The 17588-nt window shown below is 31.8% G+C and overlaps 1 protein-coding gene across 7 annotated transcripts in view; it reads left to right on the forward strand.

Annotated features, from left to right (window-relative positions):
- The first annotated feature begins 3648 nt into the window (after nt 1-3648).
- The window catches only part of LOC118205610 (death-associated protein kinase dapk-1-like), a 154050-nt gene continuing 140110 nt past the window's right edge, over nt 3649-17588 (forward strand). For 3 of the 7 annotated variants that reach the window (XM_085810997.1, XM_085811002.1, XM_085810999.1), the window contains exon 1: nt 3650-3687. In XM_085810997.1, the coding sequence (XP_085667123.1) occupies nt 3681-3687 (7 nt within the window). In that variant the 5' untranslated portion in view covers nt 3650-3680. Of the gene's footprint in view, nt 3688-17468; nt 17576-17588 lie in introns of those variants that run through there. The other 4 variants (XM_085810998.1, XM_085811003.1, XM_085811001.1 and 1 more) reach the window with 3 other exon arrangements.

Genomic DNA, 17588 nt, shown 5'->3' on the forward strand with positions numbered 1-17588 from the left:
TTTTACGTAAATTTCGTGTTTCAATAAATCGATTAAATACGAATTTATTTAACAAAGGGAGTTTAACATCTTTTCAACGGGATTTTTTCTAAAAAAGTTTATTTTAAAAATGTACAGTTTATTTTTCTTTGATTTTTGGACACCTTAAACTGTCATCCTTGCGACTGCTTTTGCAAGAAGTATTTTGAAAAAGTGATAATATTTTGTATTTTAAAAATTTTTTTAAATGAAGCTTCCGAGTACACTTCTGACATCTCACATCTTTAAAAATATGATTTTGGCAACAATTTTCCTTTCTTACTGTTGATAGATTTTTGATGAAATCGCATTATTTTGAATAGTTTCATTCTTTTAGAAATATGGGTTTGGCAACAATTTTTCATCGTATTTCTTATGTCACTGTCTTTAAGAGATTGGCATATTTCATTGTCATTATATATATATATCTATATATAATACATTTTTATTTATTTATTTTATTTATTTATTTATTTATTTATTTGATAAAGTTGTTCTGTAGAGTAAAATTCTGCGCGGAATTTTTTGTTTTGAGTTTCTTCCATGTTATTTTTTGCTTATTTCACTATTTGTAAGATATTGAAAAGTTTTGCTGATTTTTTTCCTTCAACGGAAAGTTGGTTAATTTTTTTTATTAGGATAATCAATATTTGTATTAAGGGATATATCTTATTTCATTGTAAATTTTTCTCTCGAAAATATAAGATAAAATATCATTAATTATACTTTGCTTTTCAGAATTTTTTGTATTCTTTTATGTTATTTATTGCTCATTTCACCGTTTTTGAGATATTTAAAAGTTTTGAGTGATTTTTTTTAGGAAACGAAGATCTTAATCCCCTTTATACCATTTGAGTTCTTAAGATTTTGCAAAGGGACGTTGGTTAATTTATTTATTAGGATAATTAATATTTGTATTAAGGGATATTGCTTATTTCATTGTAATTTTGTTATACGTAATAACTATGATTTTATGAAGTTGTTCTGCAGAGTAAAATTCTACGCAGTTTTTAAATTTAACGTTTGGTGTTCCCTTCAGCCATTTTTTCGGTATATTTAAAAGCCAGACGAAGGCTGGCAGCGAAGCTGCTAGTATACTATAATAGATATTCCGGAGTATAGCGTGCACTTTTAATACAAAAATAAAGTCCGAAATTTACGGGTGCGCTATAAAGCGCCGGCTGTAAAAATGATAGATTAAAAATAAGGAGAAAATCGGCATAAAAAATTATATTTTTACATGTAACTGAATATTGCATTTTTAAAAGAAATGACATACCTTATTAGCTTAAAATGTTCATTATCGGATAATATGAAATGTTCGTCATGTTCGTCTCTCGTTATATCTTCAGACACATCATCGAATTCTGTCTCATCTTCACCATCATTAATCATCATCCGTTGCATCCTTCACCAACACCAAACATCCTTGCTGCAGCACGATTTCCATTTTCTTTCGCAAATTGCATGACTTTGCATTTGGAGTACTGTGTTGTTTTGTGAGGCGGGAGCAGAGCTTAAATTGCGCCGGAGCCCACCGGAGTCTGGTACTTCTTAGTTTTTGGAATAAATCGTAATTCTAGACAGAGCGCACCGGAGCCCTTAATAGGAAGGCTCTCGCACTTTTTCTGTGTAACTAGAACAAAAGTTTCAGTATAGTAGAAATCTGATCTCGAAAATTTTATTAATTAAATAAAATTACAATGACTAATTAATTATTAAATAACTGAATAATAATTAGTAATTAAATAACAATACAAATATTATTTATGGATGTTAATAATTATTAATTAATCTGGTAATAATTAACTATTTAATTTTAAAATTATTAATGATTTTAATGGCAATTTTATATTTTTATTTTACTCTTGTTCGTCTTTCCTGGCGGTCTTGCATAGGGCTCTGGCACTTCTAATTTTAAAAATTAAGCCCTGGGCGGGAGCTATAGATGCTGCTAAAAGGATAGATTTACTAAAGCCTTCGATATTTGTTTCAAAATTACGGCTTCAAATGACTATAGAAGGAGAAAACTTCTGACACCTAATTTCACGAATTCATTCGGCTTGGAAAGGCATTCTCACCCCTAATTCTGTCTTCATTTTTACAGAACCCTAGAATAATATTCTTGTGCACAGCTGCAATGAATACAACCCACATTCTTTGCAGAATTACTTATTTCCTCAGGCATTTCTTCTCACACACGTATTGTTCCCGTATCGTTTGTCATTTCTCTACACTATTGTTCGAACGCGTGGGAAAAATCTTCGACTGAATGACTTCAAAAGATAAGAGCATTGCACATGTATTTCTCAGGTTTCTTCATAAAGAAAAGGGTACAAGTTATATGGCGGATATACCTAAAATTTAATAAATGTAGTTTGAAATTATAGGTGCGCAATATACGCCGAAATAATACGGACACTGTAAATACTATTTATTCGTTAGGTTTCAGTAGATGTTTCAAATTAATCAGTTCTTAAGAAGTTGAAAAAAAAAAAAAATTTTTTTTTTTTCACTAATGAATGTTTTCCTTTTTTCTTTGTTAAACTATCAGTATTCAAATAAAACTTTTCATTCCTTGCAGCAATGGCGCAAAGAATTAATTAAATTTGTATTTATTCAATGTATTTATTCAATTTTTTCTTTTGAAACAATGTAGTTGGATAAAAAGTTGTCTTTTATTCTTATTCACTGAAACTGTTGATGCTCTTTCAATTGTTACTGGTGAATAAGGTAAACAAAATACATCTTTAATTAATGTTAAGTTACAAAAAGCTACTCTGAATTTTTATTTTATATAAGTGCTCCTACAGTTACCAAGAAATGCTAATCTATGTCAAGATCTTCATAGCCATTTTCTTTGGAAGCATTAGGAAGTACAACTAAAGTGGGATTATAATGTAAAAACATCATGATTTGCATCTTTCAAGATTCTGCAACGTCTATACAGGAGTATCGAAATTGATTCGTCTCATGTCTCTGTCTGGAGATCTTCAAATATAAATTTTCAATTTTTAAAATACTACTATCAGCTGAATTTACCTTTTCAATTGATTTATATTAATACATTAAGATTTCCTATGGTATGTTATGATTATATTCATTTTAATCTCTATTGTAAAAACTGGAAAACAAATGTGATACCCATTGCTTTAATAATCTAAATTTAGACATACTAGTTTTGATAGAATGAACGTTAAGAATAGAGAAAGGGCCTTAATAAGATATTTTGTAATGGTGTTCACATCAATTTAGCTTGTTAAATACCGTCTTCTTTTCTAATTAAAGGGAGGTATAAATTCATATAATTAAATTCTCATGTTAATTTTATTATGACTTAGAAGGTAGAAAATACAAAAGCCGATATTAACATATTGCAATATAAAAAAATTATAAAAAGTATTAGTAGTATTAGATCCTGATCATTATAAAATATTTTTAAATTCTTAATATTGAGCTAGCTTTGCTGCTTACAAGGAAATTAAATACCATAAAGTACTTAGAAGATCGTTAAACACTTGTTTAGCATTTCATTTCTGACATTTGTCATTCGTTTTTTGCGATAGCAGATGGCTTTGACAATATAATGTTGTAATTCTTTTACTTTTCTCCGTTGCAATGTTGCTGGAACTTGTATCCTCTGATTTTTGAAGTTGTAGACTATGTTAAGTAAGTTTTAGTCTTATTTCTAATTAAAATAATTTTTATTTTACCTCATTTGCTAATTCCGAATTATAAGAGTTCGATAAAAGTATTCTAAAATGAGTAAGTAATATGAGCAGGAAAAAATAATTTAATCTTTAGTTTGAGTATGATCATTATTTTCTGATTCATTAGCTATTCTTTACTAGAGATGAAATGTTATGTAACTGCTCGTTTTTATGTTACTTATATAAAAAATTACAAAATTTACAAATTAAATGTTAGAACTGTAGTAGATGTCTTTTTCCAGATTTCTTACATATATTCTGAAAACTTCTCTCAAATTAAATGGTACTGTTCGTTTTTATTTACCTGTCATTATTTCATGAAAATTTTAAAAAAAGCAGTAAAAAAGCAGTATATGGCAATTATTCCTTGCTTTCATAACTTATAGTAGTCGTGTGATAATTTTAAGACTGCTGAAAGAACATATCTCGTTGAATGGAATATTTTCTGTCTTTATAAAAATTACGTAAAAAATAATTCTAATTCTATTGAAGAAAATCTAATAATCTTTGCTTAATTTAGAGTAGATATTTAGCAAGATTAAAGCTCATAAAGAAGCATTCGTGTGATATCTACCTTAGAGATGGCTTTAACATATATTATTAAGAACAGAAAACAACTATTAACAATTTATAGTTTCTAAATCATTAAAACTATTTGGTAACTGCTTGTCCGCATAGCTAACGGTTAACCATAAGAAGTTATGTTTAATTGTGGGCGAGTTACCGTTTAATTATTAATACACAAAATAGGTCTCAAAAACTATATTGCATTTGGTTTGGAGGTAAGGTAACTAAAACTAGGAACGAATTAAGTTATTTGACTTCTAGATAGACTAATAATATATAGGGGTACGTTTACTCGTATTTAATATTGAGTAAATGGCTGTCTCGCTAAACTGGCGAGATATCGCCAGAATAGCGATGGTTTTGATGCCTAGTTGTTTCTGACGCCAGTTTTGACGAGATATTACCTTGGTTCGGTCCACATATTTCACAAGTGCACATCTGTGTAGCCACCAATGGCTTCTGGGATAGATCAATGGGCTTCCATATTTCTATCATGTCAAATGACCTTTGGCGCGTTTTAAGCAAGATGGTTTGGTTTGGTTTATTTAATTATTGCAAAGCACACTAGGGCTATCTGCCTAAGGGGAGGGATGCCTTCGTGGATGACTTTCTAAGCGAAACTGGCTCGTATACACGTTACACATGGGGAAAACCACGAAAACGCCCATGCAGCCAGCCCGTTCGCGAGATTCGAACCTCGGACCGAACTACCAGTGTTCAGCGACTTTACCGCTCGGCCGCTGGTGGGCCTTATGCAAGATGGTTAAAAAAATTTTGTCAGGCAATTTCCTGTACAAAATAATTAAAAGTCCTTGGTCCGGTCCACATATTTCACAGTTGATTTCTTCTAAAACTTTTCATTGCGAAGGTAGATCAAATATAAGCAATTGTGAAGGTTTCGTTACCTGGTTGAAAGAATTTGAAAGAAATAAAAACACATGTTGAATTTTGAAAACATGAATGTCGCAAAACTTCGACTGATCAATCTCGGTTTTTGTTTTCAAGGAACTGCATTTGTCAGCATTCTTCATATCGTAAAGTAAAGGTATGTACTTAACTTTACAAGTTCTGTAACAGTTATATAACATTTTGTATTTAAGGGTAATTGACTGCAAAATGGTAACGGTTATTATTTAAAATTTATTTCAGTTATTACAATCAGTTCAGATGAAAAAACATATATTTCGATACATTTGAAATGAAAATTGTCTTACAATTTTTAAATACAATTGCATAAGTTTATTGAGAGTAATTTAAAAACTCTCAATAAAATTATGAAATTTCATATTATTATTATTATATCTATATTTTGCATCTGCGCAAAGAAATAGCATTTAATCCAGATTCATTTAATTATTCAGGCTTAAATATACTACTTAAAGTATTATGAATATCGTTATTTTGCAGAGAGAAAAACCATGCAACAAATAAAAGAAAAATAAGTGCTAAATAACCGCTAAACTTTCGGTAGTTCTAAACTAAGCCGCTTGTCGAAATGTTTGCATAAACCTCTTGTTTTAGCGAGTATCCTGACAAAGAAGGAAATTAATATAAAGCTAACTGTTTGTAGAATTTAAATCATAAATGTCTAAAATGTACTTTTTTTTTTTAAGCAGTTCGAGGTATAGGTGTGGTACGCAAATATAAAATTAATAACGCAAAGGAAAAAAAAATTGTGTATAACATAAGTATAAATTTCATTGGAAATGAAATAAAGAAGTTGTAAGAAGTCGATTAGAACTTTCTTTCGTTTTTTCTTATAGTTCATACGAAAAACATCATCTGCTGTCACTGATATTATCCTACGCATTATGCTTTTCCTTTCTGTAGTTTCGATGAACAGTTTTGTTCTACATTGATGGTTCAGGACAATATTTTTTTCACTGTTCCGCAATAAATAACGTTTTTCTTTTTCCGTGAGAGGGTCCGATTAATATGCCTCTTGTTAATGGTAAGCTGACCCCAGTGTCCATTTCACTTTTGCATGAAAGGCCACTGGGGAATGAAATTCCATGGAGGTAGGAAGTTAGTCCTTTCTTACCTCCATGTGAAATTCAAGGGGGATATTCTCTTCTTCCCCTTTGACTAATATCTCAAAAGACGAATTAGCATTCGAGTTATGGTTTTTTAGGTTAGGTTGTTTAATTACGGCAAATCCTCGAGGACTATCTGCCTAAGGTGAGGGATGCCTTCGTGGAGGACTAAGGGAAACTGGCTCGTATACACGTTACACATGGAGAAAACCACGAAAACGCCCATGCAGCAAGCCCGTTTGCGGGATTCGAACCTCAGACCGAACTACCAGTGTTCAGCGACATTACCGCTCGACCGCTGGTGAGCCTATTCGAGTTATGGTGATAGTCATATAGGTACTGCGCTGGTATCAAATATTCGTTCGTTTGTTTGCTTAATTCGTTATCGCAAAGCAAAGGACCGCCTTCTGCCAAGAGACAAATGCCTTCGAGGGATTCTGAAGATTTCTTTCTTTTTCTATGTCTGGCAATAATTGATGAACTTTTATTTTACACAAAGGACCAAGGATTAATTATTTTGAAATGCCTTTGGCATAGTACCAACTGTACTTTCACATCATAAAAATTAAACAGTGAGCAGAATTAGGAAAACGTGCGTAATAGACGTTACGGAAAAATGAAAAAGAAAGGAAAGATTACTTGAGAAAGTTTATGGTGTAAAAGTAAACTTTGAAAAGGTTTGAAAAATTAAATGAAGTTAGCGAGATTCGGTTCCGGAACCTGGCAGTCAACACGAAAACGCACTAACCATTCATTTGGGGGGAAACACAGATATTTTTGGTGTTATATATAAACATATATCTTTTTGGTATTTAAAATTTTTTTGTAACATAAATACAACGCTAAAACTGAAAGCGAATAGGAAAGAATTTTAGATTTATAGCCTCTTAAATCTCATGTACAGAAATCAGAATTCAGTAATGCTACGGTAAACGCGAGGAAATAGCAGAGGCAGAATTTAATGTGCGGGTATTGATGCCAAAAAGATGTTGAGCAGATTGATAATAATGCAAGATCGTCTTTACAGTTACTTGAAGGTGAACATTTAAGAAAGCAATTAATAGAAATAATAGCAGTCCTATTGATAGTGGTTGACGAAGCGAAGTTTGGTGTCCATCATGGATGATGTCGTAGCTGGAACTAAAGTTGACTGGTTTGGATCATGGGATTAATGGAGGGACAGAGGTTGCGTTAACGCTGGAGTTCTGGTGACAGAATCTTGGGAAGGCCTAGGAGGATGAATCAAAATTTTGGGTATCGAAATGCAATGAAACGCAGAGAGGAATGTATAACTGAGTGGGAATGTGACTGTTAATTAAAGGTGAGAGAAACACGGATAATTATTGGAATAATACATCTGAGGATGATAAAACATGTTTATAGTCAAAGGGTTCTGTTAGCTGGATGTACATAATTTTGTATGGGAAAGATTGCGTTCTTTTAAACAGCAATGCGTAAGTTTTGATGATGTTTGAAGACTGAAACTGAGTCTTTTGGATGGTTGGAAGATCTCGTACTTTCTCCAATTACGAAACATGGACGTTAAGCTGAACACGTTAAGCTGGACGTTACCAGAACTCAGGAATATCAGGAGAATGTCTGGCTTGGGAAGCAAGAGCATGTGAATTAGAAATAAAGCGGCTTGAACTTGAAAAATCAAGTAATACGAGCTAGCTAGGGAATCAACAGCGAATATAGTAGAATCGAGAAACAAAATCCAGTTGTTACAAATTACTTTAATAAATATTAATAAAGTTTGACGAAAAAAAGAAGAAATGGGACCATATTTGATAATTTTGAGAAAAAGCTGAAATGGCTTAGGTTCCTAAGAAAGATTGGGTGGCTTATCTTTTGGGTGGCTTACAGATTTCGGAATGGTTTGAGAAACAAAGGAGTTTTTATCCATTTTTTGCAGCAATTCCACTTTTTGTTTGATGGACATCGAAACATGCTTTCCCTTTTTAGATCCAGCATCGGAAATTCTATTTGACATAATCGAAAGTTTCAACTTACTTTTATAAAATTGCTCTAACAGTCTGCAAAAAATAATAAGCCGGTTCCAATTCGAAGATTAAGGAACAACGCAATCTGCAACATTAACTGAAATAGATAATTAGATAATTTTAGTTGAGCTCATACCGTTCGTTATACATTAAACAAGCATGCGTAAACGTATAATGCGCATGCGTAAAGATATTACGCGCGTGCGTCAACGCAAGCTTTGAGGTTTGGATTATAGATCATTCCGGATTATGGGTGTCCGGATTAACGACTTTTGACTGTATAGTGAAATACTCAGATTCCCAGATAAATAGATAGAGTTTGAAAAGCAGAGGTCTAAGATATCATGTAACATTTATTTACATAATGACTGTAAATACATAATGATCACAAGTTCTCATTTACTCAGACATTTCATGCTAACCTGCTTTTATTGTATTACAGTTTTACACTACCGTTTCAAAATTATGAAATTTATGCTAGTCAGAAATGATTTTCTTCCAGTATACAGAATTAAATTATTTATTTCTGGAATAGCCATCGAGTAATTTAAAATATAATACTTAGTACTATTACAAAACTTAAGAACTCCAAAATATTCATTTTAAAGTTTTTAACGTGCTGCTTTTCATCACATAAAAAAAAAAAAAAAAAAAAAAAAAATGTAAACTTGTAATATTGAAAAATTTCTATCTTAAGTAAAATTATTTTTTGTCTTTGGTTTGGTTTGGTTTATTTAATTATGCAAAGCACTTGCGTGCTATCTGCTTAAAAGAAGGGATGCTTTCGTGGAGGACTTTCAAAGGGAAACTGGCTCTTATACACATTACACCTTATACACACACAATTATTGTCACTACATAATTTCAGTACAAACTAAATATTGCAGTATATAAAACAATACAATATACTGCCTGTAAAATCAATGGTACATATTAACACAACCACCTTGGCTCAATTTGGATTTAACACATTAAAAGGTAAAAGTTACTCATTGAGGGCAAGTTGATGGTTTTCACAACTTTTCTTAAACAGGTCCCAAGCCCACCAGCGGCCGAGCGGTAAAATCGCTGAACACTGGTAGTTCGGTCCGAGGTTCGAATCCCGCGAACGTCCTGGCTGCATGGGCGTTTTCCCATGTGTAACGTGTATACGAGCCAGTTTCCCTTAGAAAGTCCTCCACGAAGGCATCCCTCCTCTTAGGCAGATAGCCCTCGAGGCTTTGCCATAATCACACACACACACTTAAACAGATACTCAAATTATTGATATTTATCGTAAATTGGCTAACATTATCAAATTATGAAAAGAAAACATATTTTGGCAATTTGAAATATAAGTTTTAATTATTAAATAAGGATTACATAATACATTAAAATTAAAACACGTTCATCTCCAAATTTTTCTGTAATGTGTTTGCCTACTCTTTTCCATGAGCGATTTATTTTTGCTTGAAAAAACATTAAAGAATTTCAGAGACTCGGCATCGCACAAACCTCAGCAGCATTGGGTATCTACCAAATGTATTTCCTTTTGTTCCTTTTAGAAATTTGTTGGCAAAATTTTGTATTCCTGTAGAATTTTCATCATAGTTTTTTCCATTGTTGGCAAATTCCAAAGCGCATATTTTAAAATTAAGGCAAAAAATATCACAATTTGTTCATAAAAATTGTTGAAACTTGGACTACAACACAAATAATGTATACGAAAACGGCGACATTACCCTATTAAAGGAATGTTATGAGCATATTTACCAGAGTTTGGCACATTTTAAAAATTTTACGAGTTCTGCTGAGTTGGTTGTGAGTAATAAATGAATAACATTGTAATATGTGCATTTTTATTGTTAGGAATATAAAATTTTTACTTGTAATTAAAATCTGAACATGCTAATTATTCATTTGCCTTCTTATGTAATTTTGATAAATTGGCCACTATTTATTTTACATCAGTAATCTTCAGATTAATTTTAAATTTAGTTTCAGAGTGAATTTCTTTTGTTCTCTGCTTTCTTATGTTTAAATTGACGTCATGTAAAGCAACATCAAAAATAAACTATTAAAAAATATATGAAAAGCAAACAAATGAAAGAGACAGATATGAAAATTTATCAGTTCAGTTTCATATATATTCTGTACAGTAATTCCTCTACGTTAATTAAAAGGTGGGACTAATGAAAAGTACAACTTCACATACAGGATATGCCAGAAAAATACATACAGTTTTTAACAGATGATATCTATATATTTGTTTCAAAGTTGAATTATCTTTATAATATGAAGTATGATATTTCCTTAACATGTTGGTACTCTCACATATATGTGACACATGACAGTGAACCAAAATGAATTTGGAGGGATGTTGTGTAGTATAGTAAATCGGTGAGGCTACAGGTCCTTCATCAAAAAATTATGAAGTCCCTTCAGACCCATCGACTAAACATTGTTCAAATGTTCAAATAACTGCTCAGTATTGTGCTATGAGTCTAGCTGTTAATGGCTACCGCTGTAACACTTTGAGCAATCTAAGTAACTGTATAGGTACATATTCAGGAATATTATATGAAACTTATGCTAACCTTTGATATGTATGATTTAGTTAACTTATAATTCAGTTCAATGCTAAAGCACAAGGATTTTCTTTTATTAATTAAAGTGTGTGCATTTTTCTGATGGGCCCTTTATAAATATAGATGAATTTTAGTTTAATAGCACCGATGGCCAGACCACCAGCACCCGAGTGGTAAAGTCTCTGAACACTAGCAATTCAGTCCGAGTTTCAAATTCTGCAAAATACGCTGGCTGCATGGGCGCTTTCATGGTTTTCCTCAGGTGTAATGTGTATAAGAGCCAGTTTCCCTTTGAAAGTCCTCCACGAAAGCATCCCTTCTTTTAAGCAGATAGCACGCAAGTGCTTTGCATAATTAAATAAACCAAACCAAACCAAAGAAAAAAAAAAAAATTAGTAGAAAGGTATATGATAAAAAATTTAGTTTTAATTCATGTCAATATAAAATAGGATACTTATGTATTATCTCACCGATCGTTTGTGGAAATTTGGGCTATGGTAACCAAGCGCCAAACATTTCTATGGAATTACTAAAGGGCACAGTAATCCATAATTGGCACTAAATCATGCTACTTGGCCGGTCAAAGGGATAATGCGTAAGAACCTAAACAGTATTAAAATTAATGCAGTGCATTTATGTGGATGGCAATGGCCTCGTATTAAGCACACATTTCTAATTAACATCTATGTTCTCCAGAGCACCAAAGCCTTTTATCATTTGAGCAAAGAATCTTTTGTCAAACTTGTGACTATTTTGTCAAACTTGTGACTATTTTGTCAAACTTGTGACTATTTGACTAACTTGTGACTACATTTTTCTAGTGGATTTGAAATTGTGTAACTTCATGTTCCCTTAAGTCAGGAATGAATATTTCATAATATGTGAAGAACACATACATTTATTTTCTCATATGTCTAACATTTTTCAGTAGAAGAAAACACATTTATTTTCTCATATGTCTAGCATTTTTCAGTATTATACTCAAATATAAAACTTCATGCTATATTTAAAATTTATATATATCAATATACCAGAGCCTGATCTTTACAATAAAAAAATCACACCGCAGGAAACTAAATTTGAGATTCACATTACATGCATGACATTCAAATTGATATAATTTTAATTTCAGCTTTACCATTATTCCTTTCCTAGATCAAATCTTAATGTGGACCATTTAGAATGATATGTTATGTCCTACACTTAAAAAACACTTCCTTTACTGCAAAAAAGGTGCCCACCAGCGGCGAGCAGTAAAGTCGCTGAACACTGGTAGTTCGGTCTGAGGTTCGAATCCAGCGAACAGGCTGGCTGCATGGACGTTTTCATGGTTTTCCCCATGTGTAACGTGTATACAAACAAATTTCCCTTAGAAAGTCCTCCACAAAGACATCTCTCTCCTTAGGCAGATAGCCCTCGAGGCATCGCCATAATCACATAAACCAAACCCTGCGAAAAAGTTAGGAATAGATTAACATTTTAACATGGCAAACCTCTTTTTTGTGATCACCTCTGAAACTGACACTTCTCCTCAATATACAAAAAATTCTGGTACTGAATATCTTCTCTTTGAGATGACAAGCTCTACACAAAATTAAAACCATGTAGAACTGCTGGTGGTCATTTTAGAGAGGATTCGCTCTATTTATTAAAAGTAAGAAATTTATTCTACTATTTCTAAAAATGCAAATCAATCAACAAAATCTGGTATTAAGTACTTTGTTTCTGTAAGCATAATTAATAAAACTTTCGAGTTTGATTTAGTGTGTATGATGACAATTTATTATATTAATGAATGTCATTTGCTTGACAGATATGAAGAATTTCTATTGAGGAGCTGTTTTGCTTGAAGGGTTGGTTTGGTTTGGTTTATTTGATTATGGAAAGCATGCAGGGTCTATGCGGGAGGGATGTCTTTGCGGAGGATTTTCTAAGTAAAAAAAAAAAAAAAAAAAAAAAAAAAAAAAAAACTCATATCCATGTTTACACATGTGGAAAACCAGGTAAGTGTTCATGCAGCCAGCCTATCCACCTGGAATCAAACTCAGATCGAACTATCGGCATTCCAGTCAGTCACTTTTGGGCTGTGCATGGAGGGCCATGAAGGAGAATAATTACATGCACTGAAAACTGAATTTTAAACTAAATGTATAAGGAAATGAATGGGAATTCTTTTATCAATACTAGTTCTTATTATATTAAAATACTGCATAAAATTATAAAGCTATTGAATGAAAATTTCCATTAACATATTTAAGACGTGTGTAAGAAGTAATAGATTAATTATTTCTAATATTATTAAGTAATTTTCTTTTAAAGGAATTAAAAAATAAAAACAAACAAAAGCTTATTTAGAGAAATTATTCTTCTATTAAAAATGCTGCTGGAATTCACATCTCACCTTATCCAAAATTAAATAAATGTATTTTTAAGTGATAAATCAAGTTGTGAAGAAATATTAAATATGAATACATTCATCTTAATTATTTAAAAAAAATCTGAATGTGAAGATGTGAAAAATTAAGAGAAAAAAGCTTTCTCTTAATAAAAAAAAAGCTTTTTATTAAGAGAAAAAAAGCTTTTTTTAATTTTTATTTATTTATTTATTTATTTTCTAGCTAGATGTGAAAAAAGATTATTCGCTAGAAATCTGACATCCTGAAAAATGAATACATGCATACACAAACTCACTCATATTTATATGCAAACACACACATATAATGATACACATAATTCATATATGATTATATATTGAAAATATATACATGTGTGTGTATACGCATATATATACACACACACGCGCATATAGAAAAGAAATTTTGTAAAATTTGTGACATAAATTTATATTCCTTCTGGAACAGTAAGAAAAATTTTAAAAATAGCATCACTAGAGCAAATTTACATTGCAGATTAAAAATGTTTTTCATTGAAAGAACGCACTTCGTAACGCCAAACAGCAGAATGTAAACAAACGTCAGAAATGTGACGTCACTCATGTGGGCGGAGTAAATGGTGACCCTTATCTGGATTGTCATTGGCCAAACTCAAGCCGTTGTCCTAGCAGTGTACATTTTGCTTATATGCGTACCGGTTTCTCGCCCGCAGACTTAGTTTACGGCAGAAACTTAAGAACTCTAATGATGCTATTGTATGAAAAATTATCTGGTATAGAAGAGGTAGAAAATACTGTAGTGAACATTTTTGAACTTATGAATCGAATGACGAGACGTCAAGAACTCCAGCATATGGAAGAAGCCAAAGAAAGGTAAAACCTCTGGTACGATCGAATTTCAAGGAGGAGACATAGTTCTACTTGTAGCTCCATCAAAGCCAAACAAACTATCAGTTAAATGGGTGGGTCCTGGAAAAAAAGTTCAACAATTATCAGAGACAAATTATGTAGTCGAGTTTCCCGAAAAAAATAAAACTCAGGTTCACCTGATTAATATGCTGAAACCGTATTTTCAAAGATCAGAAAATATAAACTTTCTATGTTTAGAAAACAGGATAAGCGACGATGAAGATGAAATACCGATTCTAAATTATAGCTCCGATAATAAAATGTCTGAAGTTTTGCAAGGCATCCAGTTGAATTTACTATTATCTGAAGACCAACGAAAAGATTTAAAGCAGTTGGCATACAAGTATTCCTGTATTATTTCTAATGAATCAGGATGTACTGACTGTACTGAACATGATATAGAACTAAAAGCAGAAAGACCGATATGCGCAAAACCTTATCGGATGTCTACCAGACAAATCGATATTTAAAAAACCGAAGTAAGAAAGATGATAAAACTCAGACTAATAGAACCAGGTGAATCGGATTTTACCTCTCCACTCATACTGGTTGAAATTCCTGAAAAAGAAGCAAGACCATGCATTGATTACCGTTGTTTGAACAAGGCAACTAGGACACAATATTTTCCCTTGCCAAACATTGAACATTTAGTGGGAAAAGTGTCATCTAAGAAACTGTAAAGAATTTGCTGTACCCTATATTTGACGATGTTTTAGCATTCTCGCAAACCTGGAAAGAACATTTGAAGCACTTCGAAATTATTTTGGAGAAGATGAAAATTGCTAAACTGCATATTAACCCTTCAAAATGTCAATTTGCTCGTACAACCGTCAAGTATCTGGGTCATGTAGTAGGACAACATCAAAGAAAGACCAGCAGAAAATAAAAATCTAAGCAATAAAGGACTTCCCTAAATCTACCACGAAAACACAGGTCCGGTCATTTTTAGGACTTGCGGGGTATTATCGAAGGTATATTTCTGAATTTTCTGTGATTTCTGCACCACTAACAGATTTGTTAAAAGGAAAATGTTGCAAACCAACCATAAATTGGACTGATGAGAGCCAAAACGTTTTTGATGAACTCAAGAAATGGTTGATACAAAAATCCAGTCTTATACAGTCCGAATTGCAAGTCTCTGTAAATTTTATTATACTAACGTTTGGTCTTGTTTAATTTTTCACAGGACAAATTTCATTTTCTTTGGTATTATCTTGATAAAAGAGTATTTTCCAATTTTTCGTCCTTGAAAAAGCACTAAGCAGTCGGCGATATAAAGTACTATGATTAAAAATTAAGGAAATAATTTATAACTTCACTCCAAGTTGCTGCGAATCATTGATTAGTGATTCGTTGTCGTCTCTCCGGTACAAAGGGTTAAAATCACACTAATAATGCAAATATTTATTAGTTAAGCTATAAATTATATTAATTAAATGCATCATGAATTTTATCAATAGAGATAAGAATCTATATTCTAGTAAATCCCTCAGCATTTTTAGCAACGTATAATTTTTATTTAGACTCTAATGTAAAGATATTTTATCGCGTCGAATGGCAATACCTCTGGGAATCGGCAATTTGCCAAGGCAGCATAGATATAAAAAAATTTGATGTGTACGCTACACGACTTCCTTGAGCGGAATATTGAATTATACCCATTTTTTCCCTGCATTTCATTTAAGCTTATTGAATTAAATCTACTTCGTCGATAGCGCAAAATATCTTCATTAAAAATTGAAAAATATAGAAAAAAGAAATAAAACACCAAATACAGTCAAAACAATTAAAAAGAACCACAGTTTTTACAATTAAATTAGAGTTTCTACGCAAAAACAAACAAAATACGCCCGGAAGGCAACAAGGCAGATTTTTCGGTGCACAAAAATGAAAGTTTAATTTTGTTCCCACTCCGGTAAAAAAACACTAAAGATGCAGAAACTGAATTCATTCAAATGTAAACAAATATGGCTGCTATGTTAAGAAAAATTAGGCTTAGCCGCAGTTAAACAGCTTTTAAATTGTTGATAATTTTACAACTATCCCATGCAGATTAACTAAAGGCATAAAAACCTTAACCAGAAGATCAGAACAACATAGTTCAATGGTTTTTAAAGCAAAAAATGCGCAATTTACCAACGTCTAAGAATAAAAAAACTGAGCTCAAGGAGCTGAGTAACATAGTGGATATATATATATATATATATATTTATATAATTTTGGTGCGACCGATTGCACCCAAAAAGGGAGGTGTACAATTGCATATTATAGCAGTGCTATATACAAAATTTAAACGTTCTGGGGCTACTCGTTTTTGAGTTATGCTACACACATATGTACGTACGCACAGACGCCACGAAAAAAACTCTTCTGAATCCTTTTTAAGTCAATTTTATAATTCTTTCGAGGAAAAAGAGATCTTTATTCTGTCATATAGATGTCACGCTAAAACATCGTTAAATTGCATTCGATAGCGGTGAAAATAGATATTTTCGTTGGAATAACGATACCCGGAATTTTTCGTGACTACAATACTTCATTTACTTCGTACAAGAAATTAAAAATAATAATAATTTAAGTTCTTTTCCAGCCTAGAATGCCAAAATTTGTTATCCTGTATAAAATTTTGATGGTTGTATAAGAGTTATAAATTATGATTATTTCCTGTATATTCCGGTACTTAATTTTCAGTTATTAATTATAAAGCATTAATATGCCTTTAGACAATATAAATAATATCCGAGAGAAAGCAATAAAAATTACAATGGCAAATTTTGCAGGTTCTGTTCTGCAGATTAAGAGAAAAAAGGATTTTTACTGAAGAAATACTACAGACAATACTTTATCGCAAACTTACGGATCTCAAAGTTTTCTTCATATTTAGCTATATGCATCTTATAGTATATTATGAATTAAAATTTATTAATTATAGCAAATGTTTTGACTTGGATTGAGTTCAGAATATGCGATTTTTTTTCCAACAGGTAGTAAATGGTTTTAAAAGTTTGAAATAAAGTGCATCTAGGAATTCGTAGAGATGTTATATGTACTGTATTTTTTACATCCATCCATATAATCAAAGATATTTCATAATATGTAATATATAAAAGTATAGAAATGTTAACGTTTTAGTAAGCCGGAAAACCATAAACAATGCAAAAGCAAAGCTTTGGGAATGAATTAAAAAAAAAAGAGAAATTCCCGAAAATATTGAGCGTGATGAGTTAGTCGATTTCGATTTTCTGGCGCCAACAGCCAAGCGATCGATTTCTGGATTCTGCGTATTTCTCACGTCTCGCCAAACACACACGGAGCTTAAGCCTAGAAATCTTCGTATCTAAGTATCCTTATTCATTTGTTCCATTCATTTAGAAATGTAAGTGTATTAT

The sequence above is a fragment of the Stegodyphus dumicola genome, chromosome 2, assembly GCF_044657685.1.
Source record: "Stegodyphus dumicola isolate Sdum_Otavi_A_Nest chromosome 2, ASM4465768v1".
In the NCBI taxonomy this organism is placed as follows: Eukaryota; Metazoa; Arthropoda; class Arachnida; order Araneae; family Eresidae; genus Stegodyphus; species Stegodyphus dumicola.